General features: G+C 42.4%; 1 protein-coding gene across 2 annotated transcripts; it reads left to right on the plus strand.

Moving 5' to 3' along the window:
- The first annotated feature begins 254 nt into the window (after window positions 1-254).
- On the plus strand, window positions 255-5721 carry TAC1 (tachykinin precursor 1). 2 transcript variants are annotated; one of them, XM_008494160.1, is made up of 5 exons: window positions 255-377; window positions 481-577; window positions 1177-1200; window positions 2804-2857; window positions 5493-5721. In XM_008494160.1, exons 1-5 carry the CDS (start codon window positions 255-257, stop codon window positions 5540-5542), a joined length of 348 nt encoding a protein of 115 aa, XP_008492382.1. In that variant the 3' UTR covers window positions 5543-5721. The 2 variants fall into 2 exon arrangements, with proteins under 2 accessions (XP_008492382.1, XP_008492383.1); XM_008494161.1 differs by lacking the exon at window positions 2804-2857 and having other exon boundaries at window positions 5493-5542.
- The last annotated feature ends 11364 nt before the right edge of the window (window positions 5722-17085 follow it).

The following is a 17085-nucleotide window of genomic DNA, read 5'->3' on the forward strand; positions in this document are numbered from 1 at the left end:
TCCCTATGTGTGGGGCGTCTGTGTACCCAGAGGTGCAGGTAGCAGTCGGTCGGGGGTTGTGGGTGTGTAACTAGGGGGTGTGTGTGTCTGTACTTGCGGAGGGCTGTGCCTCCATGTGTGCACGGGAGCGTGTGTGTGTGTTTGTGTTTGTGTTTGTGCAGGGCTGTGTGTGCGCACCCTCCAGGCGCCGTGTCCGCGGCTGCTCCCGGTGCCGGTGCTTCACCCTCTGCCTCCCGCAGGACGTCGAGGCGGCGATGAGACTCCCGCTGGCTTTCGCCGTGCTCCTCCTGGCCTCGGCGCAGGCGCTCGCTGAAGAGATGGGTGCCAACGACGACCTCAGCTACTGGTCCGACTGGTCCGAAGGCGACCAGGTGAAGGTGAGAGCCGGGGGTGCGTACCTGGGGAGGCTGTCGGGCTCTGCCCTGCGGGGGCTCCGCGCCCGCGGTGTTCTCCGCTGATCGCCGTCGCTGTCGCCCGCAGGAGGAGCTGCCGCTGCCCCTGGAGCACTTCCTGCAGAGGATGGCCCGGAGACCCCGGCCCCAGCAGTTCTTCGGCCTCATGGGCAAGCGGGATGCCGGTGAGCGGGGCGGGAGGTTCGGTCCATCCCACTCCTCTCTGCATGCTTCCTCTCCTAACTTTACACTGCTTGTCGCTCGGTTTTAATGCATTAAATCTTCCTCGAAAGTTGCAATGTGAGTTGTTTGGGGGTTGGTTTTTTTTTTCAAGTTTAATATCGGATAAACTAAGCGACTGTAAAAGAGGGGCTTCACATCGAAATGCTTAGTACACACCAATTTCAGCCCGTGAATACCAGTAAAGAGTATCACAATAAATCGTGGCTCAGCATGTGTGTCATTGAATCATCCAAGTGTGGAAATTGGTTGTGTTTACAATTGTAGCTGTCTTTTCTGTGTGTTTACTGACCCAAGAATTGATCTAAGAAATTGCAGCTAAACAGATCTAAATGGTGTGAGTGTAGCTAAAGCAAGTTTTTGCAGTCTTTTCAAAGAGAAATGCAGTTGTAAATTTTTGTTTTAATTTCTCACAAATGGAATGAGGGTAGTTTCTGTACTTGATCCTTCAAAGCATTGCAGTAGCCCCATTTGCATATGCCAATCCTTTTTAAACGACTCTTTCACCTTTTTTTTCTTCTTTTTCCTTTCCTCTTCCAATCAGGATATGGCCAGATCTCTCACAAAAGTAAGTTTAAAAATAAAAATATTTTAAGTCATTATTAGAAGATATTCAAATAGGAAACAGAGTATTTGAGGGGACTAGTTATCAAGTGTCTGAGTTCAGCAAAGGACCAGTGATAGAGAAATGTTGTGTTTAGGGTTTGAAACCGTTCTGGTGAGACTGTGAGTCTGTACCTCATCTGAGCTGCCACAAGATTTAAGGTTTCAGTCCACATTAATGTGTGGATGTTGCAGCTCTCTCTGATTTCCCATGGGGGTGATTCTGTAAGCCTTTCTCATAGGCAAAGCGTGCTTACTGCCAGACCCAGAGAGGAGCAATTAAGATGGCAAAATTGGGAAAATTAGAACAGCAAATTCCCAAATCACCGAGAATTATTCCAAGGGAATCATCACACATGAGATACTGTATCTAAGCTCTCAGGGTTGTCTGGGTGGGAATCAGACCCCTGCTCACACCAGGCACTGATTGATACTTTCCTGCCATATAAACAAGTATATCTTGCCCCATTAGTAAGTGTACCCTGCTTTGCTTCTGTGTAACATGAAGCAAAGATGGTAGAAGCAGTGTGGTACCTTGTTCTGAACAGTGATAGTTTTATTCTCTGAATTTATCTGAAGATGACTAGACAGGAGCTGGAAGACTTTTAATAAGTAAAAATTAGCTTGTGTTCTGTGAGATCTCCTGTGTCCACAGAGGTCAATAATTGTCCCAGTGTTCCATTAGTGACAAGATTTTATTACTAGGATTATGTATGGGAAGACCAATTGAAGAGTTGGATGCAAAGCTCATGCCAAATAACTTTCTCACTAAAGTAAAAAATTAGAGCTTTCTGACATTGCTTCAGCTTGAATTAATACCTGTGAGTTCTGAGGATCATTCATCTTGCTTTGTAAATGAATTAGCCAATTCTTTCCAAAGGGGAATTTCTAAGTTTGCCTCAAAAGTAAGCTTAGATGAAGAAGAATGCCTTGTTTTTGTTCCTTATCTGAAACTATAGCAGCCACTATATTTGATACATTCTGTAGGCCAAAACTGGGAGTAATTTATCCTCTACACATCCAGGGCCTTGAGGAGTAGTAATGGGACAGGAAGGTAATATCTGAACTTATAAATACTCTCAAAATAGAGCCAGACTGTCTAGCTCAGACGTGTCCAGACAGAGTCCCATTGGCTTCCTCTCCTGTAAAGGCTCTGCCTGACCTGCGAGGAAGATTTTCCTTCCATATTACAAAGGACACCAACTGGCAGAAGAGGTGCATCACACAGATGTAGTTCAATTGTTCAAATCAATGGGAATTGTACTGGGAGAGGAATAATAATGTTATTGCTCATGGTTTTTTCATTATACTTTTAAAAACCACAAAACAAAACAGAAAGTCTATCTGAATTAATGAGAAGGCATCCAGTAACTGGGCTGTGCTTGTACCCTGCTTAGTATAATGAGTCAGACTGACGTCCATTTGTTCTCCATCACCTGAGAGTGGTGTGAACAGTCTGTGAGATGAGCAGTTTTGGAGTCTTATTTTCCTCTCTTGTGAGAATGTGTTATAATTTAAGCCTGCCTATTTAAAAGTTATTAAAACACTCCCAAATATATTTTTTTCAGGGCATAAAACAGACTCCTTTGTTGGACTTATGGGCAAAAGATCTTTAAATTCTGGTATGTATGCAACTAAATGTGGTACTTGTTAATATACAGTTTATTCATTCTGTTGCCTTTGTGTTGTCTCCCATTGGATGGAAGTTTTTATGTAGTGTAGACCCAGAGTTCTCTGACAGAAGATCAGAATTTTCTTTGTTAATTAAGATATTCAGAGCCCACTTGATTAGGTCGGGGCTGGTCTGAGCTGCAGGCAAGGTCAGGTAGAAGTCCTCAGGGTACGTTCCTTCCTGCCCTGTCCTCCCCAGCTGCATGTTCTGACAGTCCCCAAAGTGCTAATACAGGAAAACAAAACAAAATAAAGCAACTAAATTTTACTGACACATCAAGAAAAAATTAGACTGAAAATGTAAAGCTCATTTAAACTTGTGATCCAAATCCACATCTCCCCAGGTAAAGGGATACCCCCTTTGTGTCTGGAAGTTATTCCTCAAACTTTGGGCAGAAGGTGGCAGAGCAGAGATCAGCCCTTAACACCACCTCATTCTGCAGGTCAATTTGTTAAACATTCCTAGCCTCTTCCAGCTTTTCATTTTACCTAAAAAAAAAAATAAATCCCCAAACCAAACAATCCACCAAAAAACAAACCAACAACGATCACTTAAGCTTTGAGTGGATACGGTGAATTTGTCTTACTGTCCCAAAGCATCCGTATAGGGCAGAATCATCCTCCCTCATGTGCGCAACCCCCCTGCAGTGGGTAACTGCAGGCTGCCAATAACTCATTTTTCTTCACTATAGGGCTGTACTGAGGAAATCCCTCACTGTGAACCACAAAGTGTCAGTTAAATCCCCAGAATAGGATCTTAAAAAAAAACAAAACAAAAATTCCAAAAACCAAAAACCAAAACGTAATATGTACTTTACATCTCTGAAATAGTTCTCACTGTTTTGTTAAATGGAGAAGAAAAGTTCTATTACTAGCTGACACCTTTCTATTATGTGAATACCCACTGTGATCTATATTCTGCAATTATGGTTGTCAGTAACTTTTATTTTCAATTAAGCCCTGTTCAGACTAGTAATATTGCTCTCTGCATCACTTTGCAAATTGCTATGTATCATGAATAATTTTCTACAGTTTTATCCATGGTGGCAATAGCTATTAAATGCATAATACCTGTAAATATATCTGTTAATATGAAAGCAAATAGCCTGGAAGTAATATGTTGGCTTTGTTTCCATTGGGATTACATTTACATTAATATGAGAATGTAAAACACAGCAAATATTTTAAAAAGGCAAAAAATATATTGCCCTAATTTCAGCATCGCTTATATAGTTCAGATGCAGTTGTGTGGTATTTGTAACAAAGGGAAATAATGAAGTTTTACCCTGTCAGGCTATCTAATACCTGCCCAACAGATAAAACTAGTACTGACTGCTTCTCTGCCCTGTTCACTGAGAGGAAAACAGTGAGAATTTGCTTCTGCTCCTCTGGAGGAGAGGATAGGTCCTAAGGACCATACAGCCAAAACAAGTTTGGGAGTATGTGCTAGGACTGTTCTTACTTCTCTATAAGGAAAGCCATTCAGCTGGGCAGGACCTTTTCTTGGTGCCCTGTTTTTCTTCTGTAGAAAGCCTCTGAGCCCTCCTGGCAACGTGCAAGGGTTCACACTGAGTACCAGGATGCTGGGGTCTCAGTCCCCCTCTTTGGTACCACTGGGGTGTGATGCTGCCTGTGTCCCCAGTGACTGTGCAGTCTGTTGGATGAACACTTCAGGCAGAAGCAAGGAAACAGCCACATGTCCAGTAAGGATGCTATTAACAATTCCCATTGCGAAAGCAAGCTCGACTCTTTTTGTATTTATCCTGGTGAAAACTGAAGTCTTGATGAATTTAAAGCTGTCACTGACCCAACATGCCAACTCCCTGCAGGGTGCAGTGTGGAATCCCCCCAGGTTGGCTGCTCATAGGATTGTCAGGAGTGGCAATCCCTCTGTGGCAGCAATCCTCTCCTTGGGGTGGAAGCAAAGATGACTCTGGTGACCAGCTGGGTCAGCCTATGGTCAGGCTCTGCCCAAGAAGGGCTCTCTGAGTTTCCATCTCATTTTAAAGGAGCAAGAAGAGAGCTACTGCTATTAAATTATAATTTTATGTATTTATTTATTTATTAGCAGACTGTTTCAGGCTGTGGTTGGTCCACAGGGTAGTCTGAGGTTTGCTGCAGATTTTTAGTAAAAGGTATCACTGTGTGCAGGGCTTGGGGACAGGAAAGGTTTAAACCTGGCATGGAGCTGACTCTTCAGGACAGAGATGCAAAAAGCTTCTACCCACAAATCGATCTGACTGCTCAGACCCCATCAGTTAGATAAAAGATAAAATGGAAGATAAAAAAGCCTTTGAGTTAATGGTGCTTCAAGCAGCTCAATAGATGAGAGGCAGAAAGCACTGTTCAGGCCTTCAGCCTCCTGGGGGATAGTGTAGTCTGAGGGCTAAAACCAAATCAAAACAGCTCAGGGCTGTGTCAGGATCCCTCATCTTGGGTGCAAATGCTGTGATGGGGTCCAGCAGTGACCCAGCAGGCTGCAGGTCTCTGATGTTTCCCTGCATTTGCTGGGATTTACACCAGGCTGATCCATGTGCTTCATTGGGCTTTCTGTTTTGTTTTGTCTTTTTGTTTTGTTTTTTGCAGAATCCTCGGAAAGGAGCACAGCACAGAATTACGAGCGGAGGCGTAAATGAGACATTCCTGTGCATTATTTATTGAACTTCATTTGTTCCAATGGCCAATGCAGTGTAATATACACTAACCACTGTATGGAATAACTATTTATTTAATAATAACTGATGGGGGCTTGGTTGGTTATTTTTTGTTGTTGTGTTTTTTTATTGTTGTTTTGGTTTGGGGGGTTATTTTTTTGAGTTGTCCATTCAATAAAATTATTATTTTTTGTATTGTGGCAGTGATACATCTTGTGTAGGTGCATTGTGGTTCTGAAAGGACCAGCGACCCTCTTGACGTTTCACAACAAAGCACATTGTTTGATATGATCTGTAAAGTTATATTCACTGCAAAAAGAGTGGATATAATATTTATTTTGTTCATCGAAAGTGAATCTATCAGCTTCACAGCTAGTGCAGAACAGAGCTGATGTACAGTTTAGTGCCTCACTTTGTTTTCATGGTTTATAATGTACTGTAATTTCAGTATCAAAAAATATATTTGTATCATTGCAGCATGTTTTATGTTTTGTGACTACGCATCTTTATATTTTAAAGAGGGTGGGTGGGCAAGGTTTGAATGTGAATCCAAGGTCTTCATTTCACAGTCTGGAATTTTATGATAGTAACATTTTAAATAAAAAATATTCTGGGGGTTTTGCAACATACTTTATTTGGTGATAGTCATGGCATTATTTCCCAAGTCGGTCTGGAGTGAGACTGGGATCCAAACGACTGTGGCCTGAAACTGGAAAGAAATACCAAACAGATGTATTCCTTTTTCTAGAGGTGTTTGGGTTTGGTGAATGCTTTGGGGAATTTGCTACTGGAGGCAGGCATTCCCAGAGGATTGGGCTGGGTCATACAAGGTTCCATCTGTCCTAAGCCTGACAAAAGTTAAGAAGTGTGTTGACTGGAATGAAAAGGGCCTGATGTAGCCCCTAGCTCTAAGTGGAATAATTTGCTGTGGAATTCATCCTGTATTGCAGGCTTATTATTTGAAAGCCAAGCTTTTAATAAATCCTAGCTCTCTCATTCACAGTAAAAGCACCTGTTGGCTTGAATCCATGCAGTATAAGAGAAAAAAATGTGACTATAATTATCTTTTTAATTAAGGTGTCTGGTTGTTATATTTCCAGGACAGTCCCAAAATGATACATACATCTCATCAGATGCCAAGGCATCTGGAGATCTATATTCTTTCCACCAGCTACAAGCTGCAGTTCTCTGTTTGATGCTACCAGAGCAGCCTTCATCACAGAGGAACCAGTGGCAAAAACAGCCAGCCCTGACAAAAGAGATTTCAAAATAAGTAATACAGAGTGATTAACTGGTTGCTATTTTCCACTTCAGAAGTGATTTTGGCAACCTCCATTTTTAAGTTCACTTGGGGCATCCCCACAACTGCACACACTAAGAGCAAGAGGGTGTAGGACTTTCCTCCTACTAAGTTAGGAGCAGGACCCAAGCCTGCCCGAGCTTCAGAAGAGCCAACTTCCAACTAAGTAGGAGGCAGCTCTAGAAAGGTGGGGAGCTGCAGGGGAGGAAAACTGTGGCAGACTGATGACAGGCAGCACACACATGTGAGACACCGTTTTTTTTTCAGCTCTCTGCCATATCTTCATTTTTGCCTGGACTGATTTTCAGACTAATAAACTTCTGTATCAGCTCCCACTGAGCTCAATGAGGGAGGGAGGATGACTGCTGGGCTAATGGCATGGCAGAAGGACTGCAGAAATGTGTGTTGAATAATGCTCAGCAAAGGGTAAAAAGAAAGAAAATGCTCCAAAATGCTGTCCCCTGAGCCTGGAGGCTCATGGTGTTCCCAGAGCTCCATGTGTGCTGAATCGTGAAACAATCAGAGGAAAGAAAAAAACCCGCTGCTTACTCCCTGCAGCCTCTGCATCTCACAGATCTCCCTGTGGAAGCAATCTCTGCAAAAGCATTTACATCCAGAGAGAGGCATACAAGGCAGAGTAGGATTTAAGTATTTGGAGTACAGCACAGATATTAATGAACAGCACCGAGCAAAGACCTGGGATGGAAATTTCTGGCAAAACTGTAGAATCATAGAATGGTTTAGATTGGAATGGATCATCTAGTCAAAACCCTTGCCATGGACAGGGGCATCTTCCTCTAGATCAAGCTGGTGAAAGCCCCATCCAACCTGACCTTGAACACTTCCATAGATGGGGCATCCACAGCTCTGGGCAACCTGTTCCAGCATCTTACCAACCTCATTGTTAAAAATCTGCCTTCTTTCAGTTCAAAACCATTACCCCTTGTCCTGCCTCTACAGGCCTTGGTAAAAATAGGTATCTCCATCTTTCTTTTAAGTCCCCTTTATATACTGCAAGGCCTCAACATGGTCTCTCCAGAGCTTTTTCTTTTCTATTCCAAGCAATCTCAACTCTCAGCCTGTCTTCATAGGAGAGGTACTACAGCCCTCTGATCACCTTCAAGACTCTTCTCTGGTCTTGCTCCAGCAGGTCCATGTCCTTCTTATTTTGGATTCTCCAGAACTGAAGACAGTACTTCAGGTGGGTTCTGATGACAACTGGGGAGCAGAGGGAGAGAATCACCTCCCTTGGTCTGCTGGCCATGCTTCTTTTGATGCTGCCCAGAATACAATTGGCTTCCTGGGCTGTGAATGACCCCATTGCTGCTCAGGTCCAACTTTTCATCCACCAGTACCCTCAAATCCCTCTTTGCAGAGCTGCTCTCAATGCTTTCATCCCCCAGCCTGTATTCATACCGGGCATTACCCAAGCCCATGTGCAGGACCTTGCACTTGGCCTTGTTGAACCTTATGAGGTTCACACAGGTCTACTCCTCAAGCCCCTGGATTGGCATCTCTTCCCTTAAGCACATCAACTGCACCATCACCATATTCTCTAGCAGGAAAGGCCAACCCTCCAGTGTCAAAGTGTTCTTGTGCTATGATGAGTGGTTTTAATTTGGCATTTGAAACAACCCAGTTTAATTTCTGGTGGCTAAATAATGTCAGATTTGTGCTAATTTAGGTTTTGAACAATAACATTAAAACTGGCATTGATTTATATGTTTGTAAAGACAAACATTCCCAGTTTGAAATAACCCAAACAGACATCAGAAGGCACAGCCTGAAATGTCCCAGCTGACTCTCCAAATGGCACAAAAAGCTCCTCCTCCCATCTCAGCAGTGGGGACCATTCAGGTGAGCCCTGCCAGGGCTATGGGGCTGTGCCAGTCCATCACTGCCCATCTCCACTCCTGTCACCCTCCTAGCCCCGACATTTGTCCTCACAGTCATCCCAGGATCCTTAAAATTCAAAGAGGAATTCTTATTCTTATATCTTCTTTCTGCCTTTAGCACTGTAGTCTTTTACATCATCGAGTACTTCAAAGGGACTCTGTAATAATTTCTGTGGTTTTTCATCTCCTTTTCGAGGCTCCTTCAGCTTTTATGTGTTGGATGGCACTGCTTGCAGCCCCAGGCCACTCACTCCTTGGATTGCTGGGTGATGCCAGACCTCCAGCTCCACTGAGAGCTTTGGAGAGGTTTTCATCAAATCCCCTCTGGTCTCTGCAAAACCCATCCACCTTCTGTAGCAACCAGCCATGGCTGTGACCCAGACTTAACTCTTGTCTGATGGTAACAGCCTGGCATCCCTCAGGCTGCATAAAATACTTGAAAACACTGCAGCAAGGGCATCTGCCAGTGAAATGCAGGTGAGCTTTAACTAAAGGAAACAAAATCTTTCTAGGAAGTGAGCATAGAGGGTATACCCAGGGTGATGCTGCAAATTGTCCCCACCAATGCAGTGCTACAAGCAGTCTGACATCCCAGTCCACCTCCAACACACTCTGCCCCTTTTCTTATCTTTGCCCCTAGATATACATCATTCATCTGCATCATGTCAGGCAGCTGCTCTCCTGGTAGGCACTGCCTCCACACACACAAACACTCCCTTTCTCCCAGACAGAGAATGCTGAAGTCAGGGTCACAGCATCCTTCTTGCCCAGTCACGACCCAGAGGATCATCACCTCCATCTCTCTGCCATTTCATGGGGACTGGCTGGTCCCCCATTGTCCAGATGTAGCCAAACTTGCTCTGGGGAGGCAAACCATGGTCCATGTAGCTCCTCCCATGCCCCCTCTCCAAACCAGGGAGCTGGGAGGGGCTCTGGCTCCCCATACCCATCTCATCAGGGGAGCTCAGGCTCTGCAGCACTTCCCCATCCAGCTGCCATGAGCAAGTACTTTGATGTATTCATGTCATCAGGCTGGTAATTTTTAGCATGGTCCTAACCAAAAGAAAAGGAAGATTCTGGAAATGTCTGGGCATGAAGATCTTTGCAGGAAACACAGCTCCCAGCCGTTGTTAGCTGGAGAAGAATAACACTAGGAGATTTTTCTAAATTATTAAAGTCATTCTTAAAATTCTGTTTATTCAGAGTTCACCAATAGCAGCTCCTTCAGAGCTACCAAGAAGCATACTTCAAACACAAACTTTGTGCCCAAATCTCCTTACATTATGGCTTAGCTAACTGCTTTAGCATAAAGAGATACCACTTAAATCCTTCAGTAATGACCAGATTTTATTATTATGAGCCTGAACAGTTGCCTTAGCCCTAGTATCACAGACCACATTAACTTCTGTCTCCAAGAGCACTGGGATGAGAGCACAAAGCAGCTCCTTCACTGGAGCTGCACTGTCAGGGTGCAGCTGTCTGCAGTCTCAGGTGCAGCTCCACATCCTCACACCACCACCAAAACGTCTCTCTTCCTTTTACAGAAAATAGTTACTACTGGAAGAATAGGGATTTTTTTAATTGGTTTTTTTTTTTTTTTTGCTAGGAAGCATACAAATGTCTTCTAATATATCTACATATTCCAGGGAAAACAGACTCTCTTTTGCAAAGAGCAGACTGCAACATTTGTCAAGAGGAGAGGTATCTGGGCTATATGAAATTGATTATGATATTCATTAAAAATTATCACTGGTCCATCCCTGATAGACATCTGGTTTCTGTCAGAATAAACCAGCAACTCATCACCTCAGAAACTGATTTTTAGAAAGTTAGGCAGAGCATGTACAACAGCTCGATGTCCACCTCTAAATCAAATAATGTCACCATTTGCTGTACACAGAGGAAATGGAAAGTGAACAGACTGTTAAAAAGCCAAACTCTTCATTTGTCAGGGCCCTTGATGCTCTCCCAGAAGGCTGGAGGGAGGAATCTGGCTTAGTGGCTTGGTTGGAAGGAACAGCCCTGGCTGAGCTAAACATGTAACTCACACCCTAGACCAAACTGGCCTCTTCTGCAATGTGCTATTGAAAGTGTTAAGAAAATTAGGAAGAACTACCAAGCATAAGACTAAATGTCAAAAAAATCTCTGCAAATTACAAAAGAAAAAAAAAAAAGCTCTTTTTTTCCTGTCTGAAATAATTTCTTAAATTGTGATTTTAGAAGCCCAGCTGTAAGAAAGTTAAGACATATGTGCACCAACATATAGCAATATATTTTTATTGTTGCTTTCTACAGGAAGTAGTTTGTATTGAAAACACCTAACACATCACCTTTAATCACAGACATTCAATTTTAGCACAGAGAAATGCTTTTTATTTTCACAGTTACAATACTCAGCAAACAATAGGCACCTTGTAACTCAGTGCACCAAAACATTAAAATTCAGTCAACACCCTCTGGAAGTAAATCTTGCTTGGAGAAGATACACATTAGTTACTGAAGGAACACATAAAATGTGGCTGCATAGAATTAAGACTGCGTTCAAAAGCAGAAGTTAAAAGTAGAATCCTGCTGGTAGGGAATCAAACAATGGTGACAGATTTTCTGCATATCTGTGTGAAAAATAGGCTATATCTGTGTCTGTTAAGTTATATGATGGGTACAATGGAGAAATGAAGTTATCAGTGTGATAGAAAAGAGATATTTTAAGACATATTTTGCATATACCTGCAGTTAACTCTTTGCAGATGAAAAAATCTGCATATGCACTTAGCTGGGTTTTTTATTGCTCATATAATGTACTCATACACTTGAGTTTATTTTAATACAAGTAAGCCACATAACTGAAGAAATAATGTTACATACTGTTTGAATTTCTAGAAGCATTTTTGAGATAAAATCCTGTGTTGGATTAAGGGGCCCTGGTGCTACACCCAGAAACACAGATGCTGCATTTATTTAAAACTAAAATCCCTGGGGCAGCCCAGCAAATCTGATTCTGTTTCAGTGCAACTCTCTGCTGTCTGGAAGTGAGGAGGGCTGGGGAGCTGGGCAGGTCCCTTTGCAGCAGGGCTGTGGGATCATGCTGACACTCATGGCATGGCCCCATCTGCATCTCCAGGAGCTCCCAGCCATGCTTAGGTCACAAAGCTCCTCCTCTTCCTCCTCGTTCTTCTCCTGCCCTGTTTGCAGGTTTCTGAAAATCATCTTGTTTTCTGAAAATCATCTGGAAAAGAGGGTGGGAGTGCACTAAATATTTCCCTCTTTACCCAATTATATGCTGAAAAGAGTCACATGGCATGAACTTCCCCAGACAGAGAGGTTGTAGCTTGGTGGTACCAGCAGCAGAGAGGAAGCATCCTCCAGACACTCTCCAGCTCTGTTAAAGAGCCCTTCTCCATCCATCAGAGAAACTCCCCCCCAGCTGCAGCCTTCAGCTTCCAAGGAGGAAGAGGAGCTGAATTCCTAGCAGTGAAGCAGACCATCCCTCTGTCCCATGAACCCAACTGTGTCAGCAAAATTATACACCCCTTTCCTTTCCATGGAGGCAATCAGTGATGTAGAACATATGAAAAGCTTAGTTTTGAAGCACTTGCCTCCATTCAGATCTGAGAATCTAGAAGGAGTTTATTCACTCATATTTTCAAGTGTTTTCTAGGAATACATTTGTTTTATCAGCACTGTTGGTATTGCTACATCAAAAGTATACGGCTACCTGCATTGCAGGGATGATTTATCGCACTGAATATGAAAAGAATCACAATGAATTTGGGCTGGAGCACTTTCCAGCTCAGACAGCTTACATCTATTAGTGGAAAAAAGAGCTTTGCTGTAGAGCTGGAAAGTAAAATTTCCAAACAAAACAATACTAGATTCAGAAATTATGAATTTATTTTGCCTCCCATTGAACTCGACACAAACTGCTGAGCCCCTTATATATTAAAAGTTAGTGGAAGATTTAAGCTCAATCTAACTTTGTTTGGTATTGATCTGATATTACTAGCCCATTTCAAAAGTATTTATTTAATATTGTTAAATTTTATAGGCGAACTACATAGCCAAGAGAGAACCTCCTGTTCCTTTTTCCCTTTGCCAAGCAAAACTAATACCTTCTAACTGTTAATGTTATTTCTTCCAAAAACTTGTTCAAGGCTCCTTGAGAAAGATGGCCAGGGCACTGCTGCCACATCTCAGTTCCTCTAATGTTTTCCACAGGCAACATGGCCTGGAGTCAAGTGATTGAGAGTCTCATATTTTAGACTGAAAAAGAAATGAAGTTTCCAGGCAATAGGTTAAGAGGAAAGCTTTGAAATTGTCCAGAAAGGAGAAGGAAAGGAGAAATTCCAGGCACAATAAAGCTTTATGGTTTTAATACATGCTTCAAAGACAGAAGACTAGTGCCTGGCACTGCCAGCACTCCACAGATTTGTACAGTAGAACTCTATCACAGATTTCTCAAAACCATCAAAATGCTGTTTCCAGAGAGAAAAATGTCACTTTGTGCTAGTCACTCCCCTTCTCTGCAACTTTACAGAGCACTGAAATTTTTATTCTGGAGAATGATTTCTGCAGTGCAGAAGATAGCCCTTAAAATGGCAACCAAACGAGAGCTGGTACAGTGCCTTGTGATTTCCATCACCACCTTATTTGTCTTTTATTCTATTATTTATCAGTGTAGCCATGAGGTGCTGCTGCTACAACAGTCCCCAACCAGAAGGGATGCATACCAGGGTGGGCTGGTCCAACAATTCCAAGGAACATCTAGAGACAGGTAGGGAATCCGTGTTGTCAGAGGCATATGAACTGAATGCAGAACTGAATTTTTACTTGTCAGGAAAAATACATTTAACTTGATAATTTTTAAAAGAAAAGTCTTCACTGCAAAGGGTGTTCCTAAAGAATTTGACTACGCTTCTCAGAAGGATTTTTGTTGTGAACATTCAACTGTTTGGGCTACTGTTAGAATTGTAAAGGACTTTTCCTTTTCATGACACAGAAAGAGAGGGCTGGAATTGTCATGAAGTATTCTTTATTTAGCCTTTATTGACTCTGCTTTTATTTTACATGGTGATGCTAAGGATCAGAACCTCCAGTAAACAAAGGAGAGGCATTATTTCTATTTGTACTAGCAACTTCATCTGAATCTGTTATTTCCATGACATGTGATTCAGAACAACCAAGCCACAGGCTCTGTTTTGGTTTTTTTTCATTTTGATAACTAAATTAAAAAGAGCCATTTTTAAAAATTAGTATAATGAATTATACTATATCACAAAATATTTTCTTAAGAGGAAACTTTCAACCAGAGACCACCATCAGAGTCTGGCAGCTGCAGCCCCCTCCCTCTCAGCCAGATTTCACTGACAAAACCACAATTGGAAACAGAAGCTACTGTAGAGAGGAACATATTTAGCAGTTCAGAGCAGCACTGAGGATGTATTCCTCTTGTATCCTTGCACCTCCTGAACACATCTCAAAAGCTATAATATTCATGACACCCCCAAACATGTGCTTTAAGCATTTGATCCAGTGGAGGCAGCTCTTGTAGCATTTAAGGTGATGATGGGGAATTTCTAAAGATCAATATCTCTTCAAAGGCTTGCTCTACTCATGAATTTTTCTATTTTTGTCTCCTAAGAGCAAAGGAGATCAACATTATAATGGAAACAAAAAATACCCTCGAGTGGTTGAGCATTGTTTTAAGATAACTCAATTGAAAATCATGACTGATATTTCCTATGCTTTGGTTTTTGGTATTGATTCCTTCAGGCTCATCTAAAAAACAATTAAACAAACCAGTAAAAAATTCCTGACATTTAGAGTACAGTTTAGCCTTGGGCAAAAGAACTCACTACGGTGTATCCTGGATGGATCCATCCATTTCTGTCTGCTGGGTAATATTATAATTTCATATAAAATTAAATTTGCTAATTACCTACCACCTTTTTTGTGTTTGAAACAAACAAAAAAGATAGTCTTATACCTTGCTTCATTTTTAGTTTAGCATTGTACACAAAGTCACGTTTTTATGTTTCGAAGCACAGGAAAATTTCTCTTGCCTGGCTGGCAGAGGTGAGACCAAGCCCACTCTGTTCCCAGCCCCCTCACTGCTCTGCAGCCCGTCCCCTCAGAAGTGGCTTCGAGCATCCCAGGATTTAGCAGGCATCAGCCAGTACTTCACAGACAGAAAGAAAATAATCTGTCATTAACACCCTAGTGATAAAAATATTTATCTTGAACTTGTGCTGAGTGCCACCTACCTGTTTCTGACCCTGTACTTAAAAGCTTATGATCATAAAATCATAGAATTGGCTGGGTTGGAAGGGACCTCAGAGATCATCAAGTCCAACCTTTGATCCACTGCAGTTACCAGACCATGGCACTGAGTGCCACATCCAGTCTCTTTTTAAATATCTCCAGGGATGGAGAATCCACTACTTCCTGGGGCAGCCCATTCCAATGTCTGATCACACTCGTGGTAAAGAAATTCTTTCTAATGTCCAACCTAAACCTCCCCTGGCACAGCTTGAGACCGTGCCCTCTTGTCTTGCTGAGAGTTGCCTGGGAAAAGAGACCAACCCCCACCTGGCTACAACCTCCTTTCAGAGAGCGATGAGGTCTCCCCTGAGCCTCCCCTTCTCCAGGCTGAACACCCCCAGCTCCCTCAGCCTCTCCTCACAGGATCTGTGCTCAAGTCCTTCCACCAGCCTGGTTGCCCTCATTTGGACCTGCTCCAGGACCTCAATATCCTTCCTAAACTGAGGGGCTCAGAACTTGAGCCTTACCTTGTGGATCTGTATTAAAGCAACACATCTGCCAAGAGATGAAGCCTGAAAGTTTGGCAGCAGGCTGGCAGCAGGCTATCTGCTGGGTGAGTTCCTGCCAGCTCCAGCTTCCCAGTAGCCCCTGGCAGAAAGCATCACCTCCAGCCCTGTCCTTCCAGCACTACCTAAGTCAGTCAGACAGCTCCTGTGCAAACCCACAAGGTTTTCCAACCATCAGCATGCTCGTGCACACAGAAATACAACCAGTAGGTGACAAGCAATGATGGGAAGGAATTAACTCTGCGTGACGTTTTTCATACCCCACGTACTTCTACAAGCTGGATGTGTCCGTGACCTGTTCTTTGGCACTGCAAAATTAGCAGGGAGGAGTTATCACTGCAGTCAGGGGGCTGCAAATATTGCTGTTCCAGGGCAACTTTTATTCCCAGGAATAACGCAGGCATCTCTCATTCCCTCTCAGGATCTTTGATAGGACCAGAAAATCGCTGAAAAAATATTTGCATATTTAAACTGTTTCATTATCTCAGAAATGCCTCTAATCAGTCATTTGCATGCTAAGAGAGGAGAACAGCAACAAAACTAAAGAGGCATAGGAAATTAATGCAAATACCTCTTCATGATCTCACGGAGCAAAAGACATTTTGAAGAAGTGTATTTATCAAGAAAAACGAACAAAATTAGAAAACGTCCGTTTTGGTTGTGATGATTAAGGGAATTATACCATAGTAATAGTTTCCATAATAGACAATTTCAGTAAAACATTTGTGTAGAGGACACTTACATTTCTACAGAGAGCTACTTACTGCATTTATCTGTTCTATTTCAAGCTGGGGCAATAAGTCATGCTTCATTTTAAACATGACAGGAGAACTGCCTGACAGCTCCACCTGTTTTACCTGTGTTTTCCATCACAGCAAAAAATATCTGAACAAAACTCTAAATTAATCACTCTGAGCTATATTAAAAACAGTTAATTCTTTGACAGTGAATGAGGTGTGATTTAAAAATAAATAAATCATGTTGAGATGTCTGAACATGATTCCTGTAACCTAGCATCCTCCACAAGTAATACTTAGAAGATACAGGGAGACCAAGAGACTTCTAGATCATCACACTTATTTTATTTTATGTTATTTCAGCCTATATGGAACAAAGGTACAAGCAATTCAACTTACTCGGTATTTTACCATCTTTACACAGAACCTTAGACTGAAAAATGATGCTTCTACCCTAACCACAGTTAGAGTAAGGTAGACAATTCTGTACCAGAATTAAGCCTGGAAAGAGAAAAATTTCTCCTGAGGACCTTGCCTAAAGCATGGCAAAAGCAAGGGGAACTTTGCAGTGATTTTGGCTGCCTTTTGTCAAGGTCTCAAAAGCAAAACTCTCTTTGCTTCTGAGTCCCAGCTGCACACCAAGTAGGAGAGCTTTTTGCTTTCTTCCAAACCTGAGGCACCCCATAAAAATCAGTGTTCAACCTAATACAATAAGCACCATTATTAACTTCACTTTACTTTTATATCAGGCTCATTTTCCCCACACAGA

Source organism: Calypte anna, chromosome 2 (assembly GCF_003957555.1).
Source record: "Calypte anna isolate BGI_N300 chromosome 2, bCalAnn1_v1.p, whole genome shotgun sequence".
NCBI classification, from domain to species: domain Eukaryota; kingdom Metazoa; phylum Chordata; class Aves; order Apodiformes; family Trochilidae; genus Calypte; species Calypte anna.

Bases quoted from the DNA above. Each gene is read 5' to 3' on its own strand.
- TAC1 (XM_008494160.1), top strand. From the start codon at position 255: ATGAGACTCCCGCTGGCTTTCGCCGTGCTCCTCCTGGCCTCGGCGCAG. The intron at 378-480 runs GTGAGAGCCGGG...TGTCGCCCGCAG, and splicing joins CCGAAGGCGACCAGGTGAAG to GAGGAGCTGCCGCTGCCCCT. The intron at 2,858-5,492 runs GTATGTATGCAA...TGTTTTTTGCAG, and splicing joins CAAAAGATCTTTAAATTCTG to AATCCTCGGAAAGGAGCACA.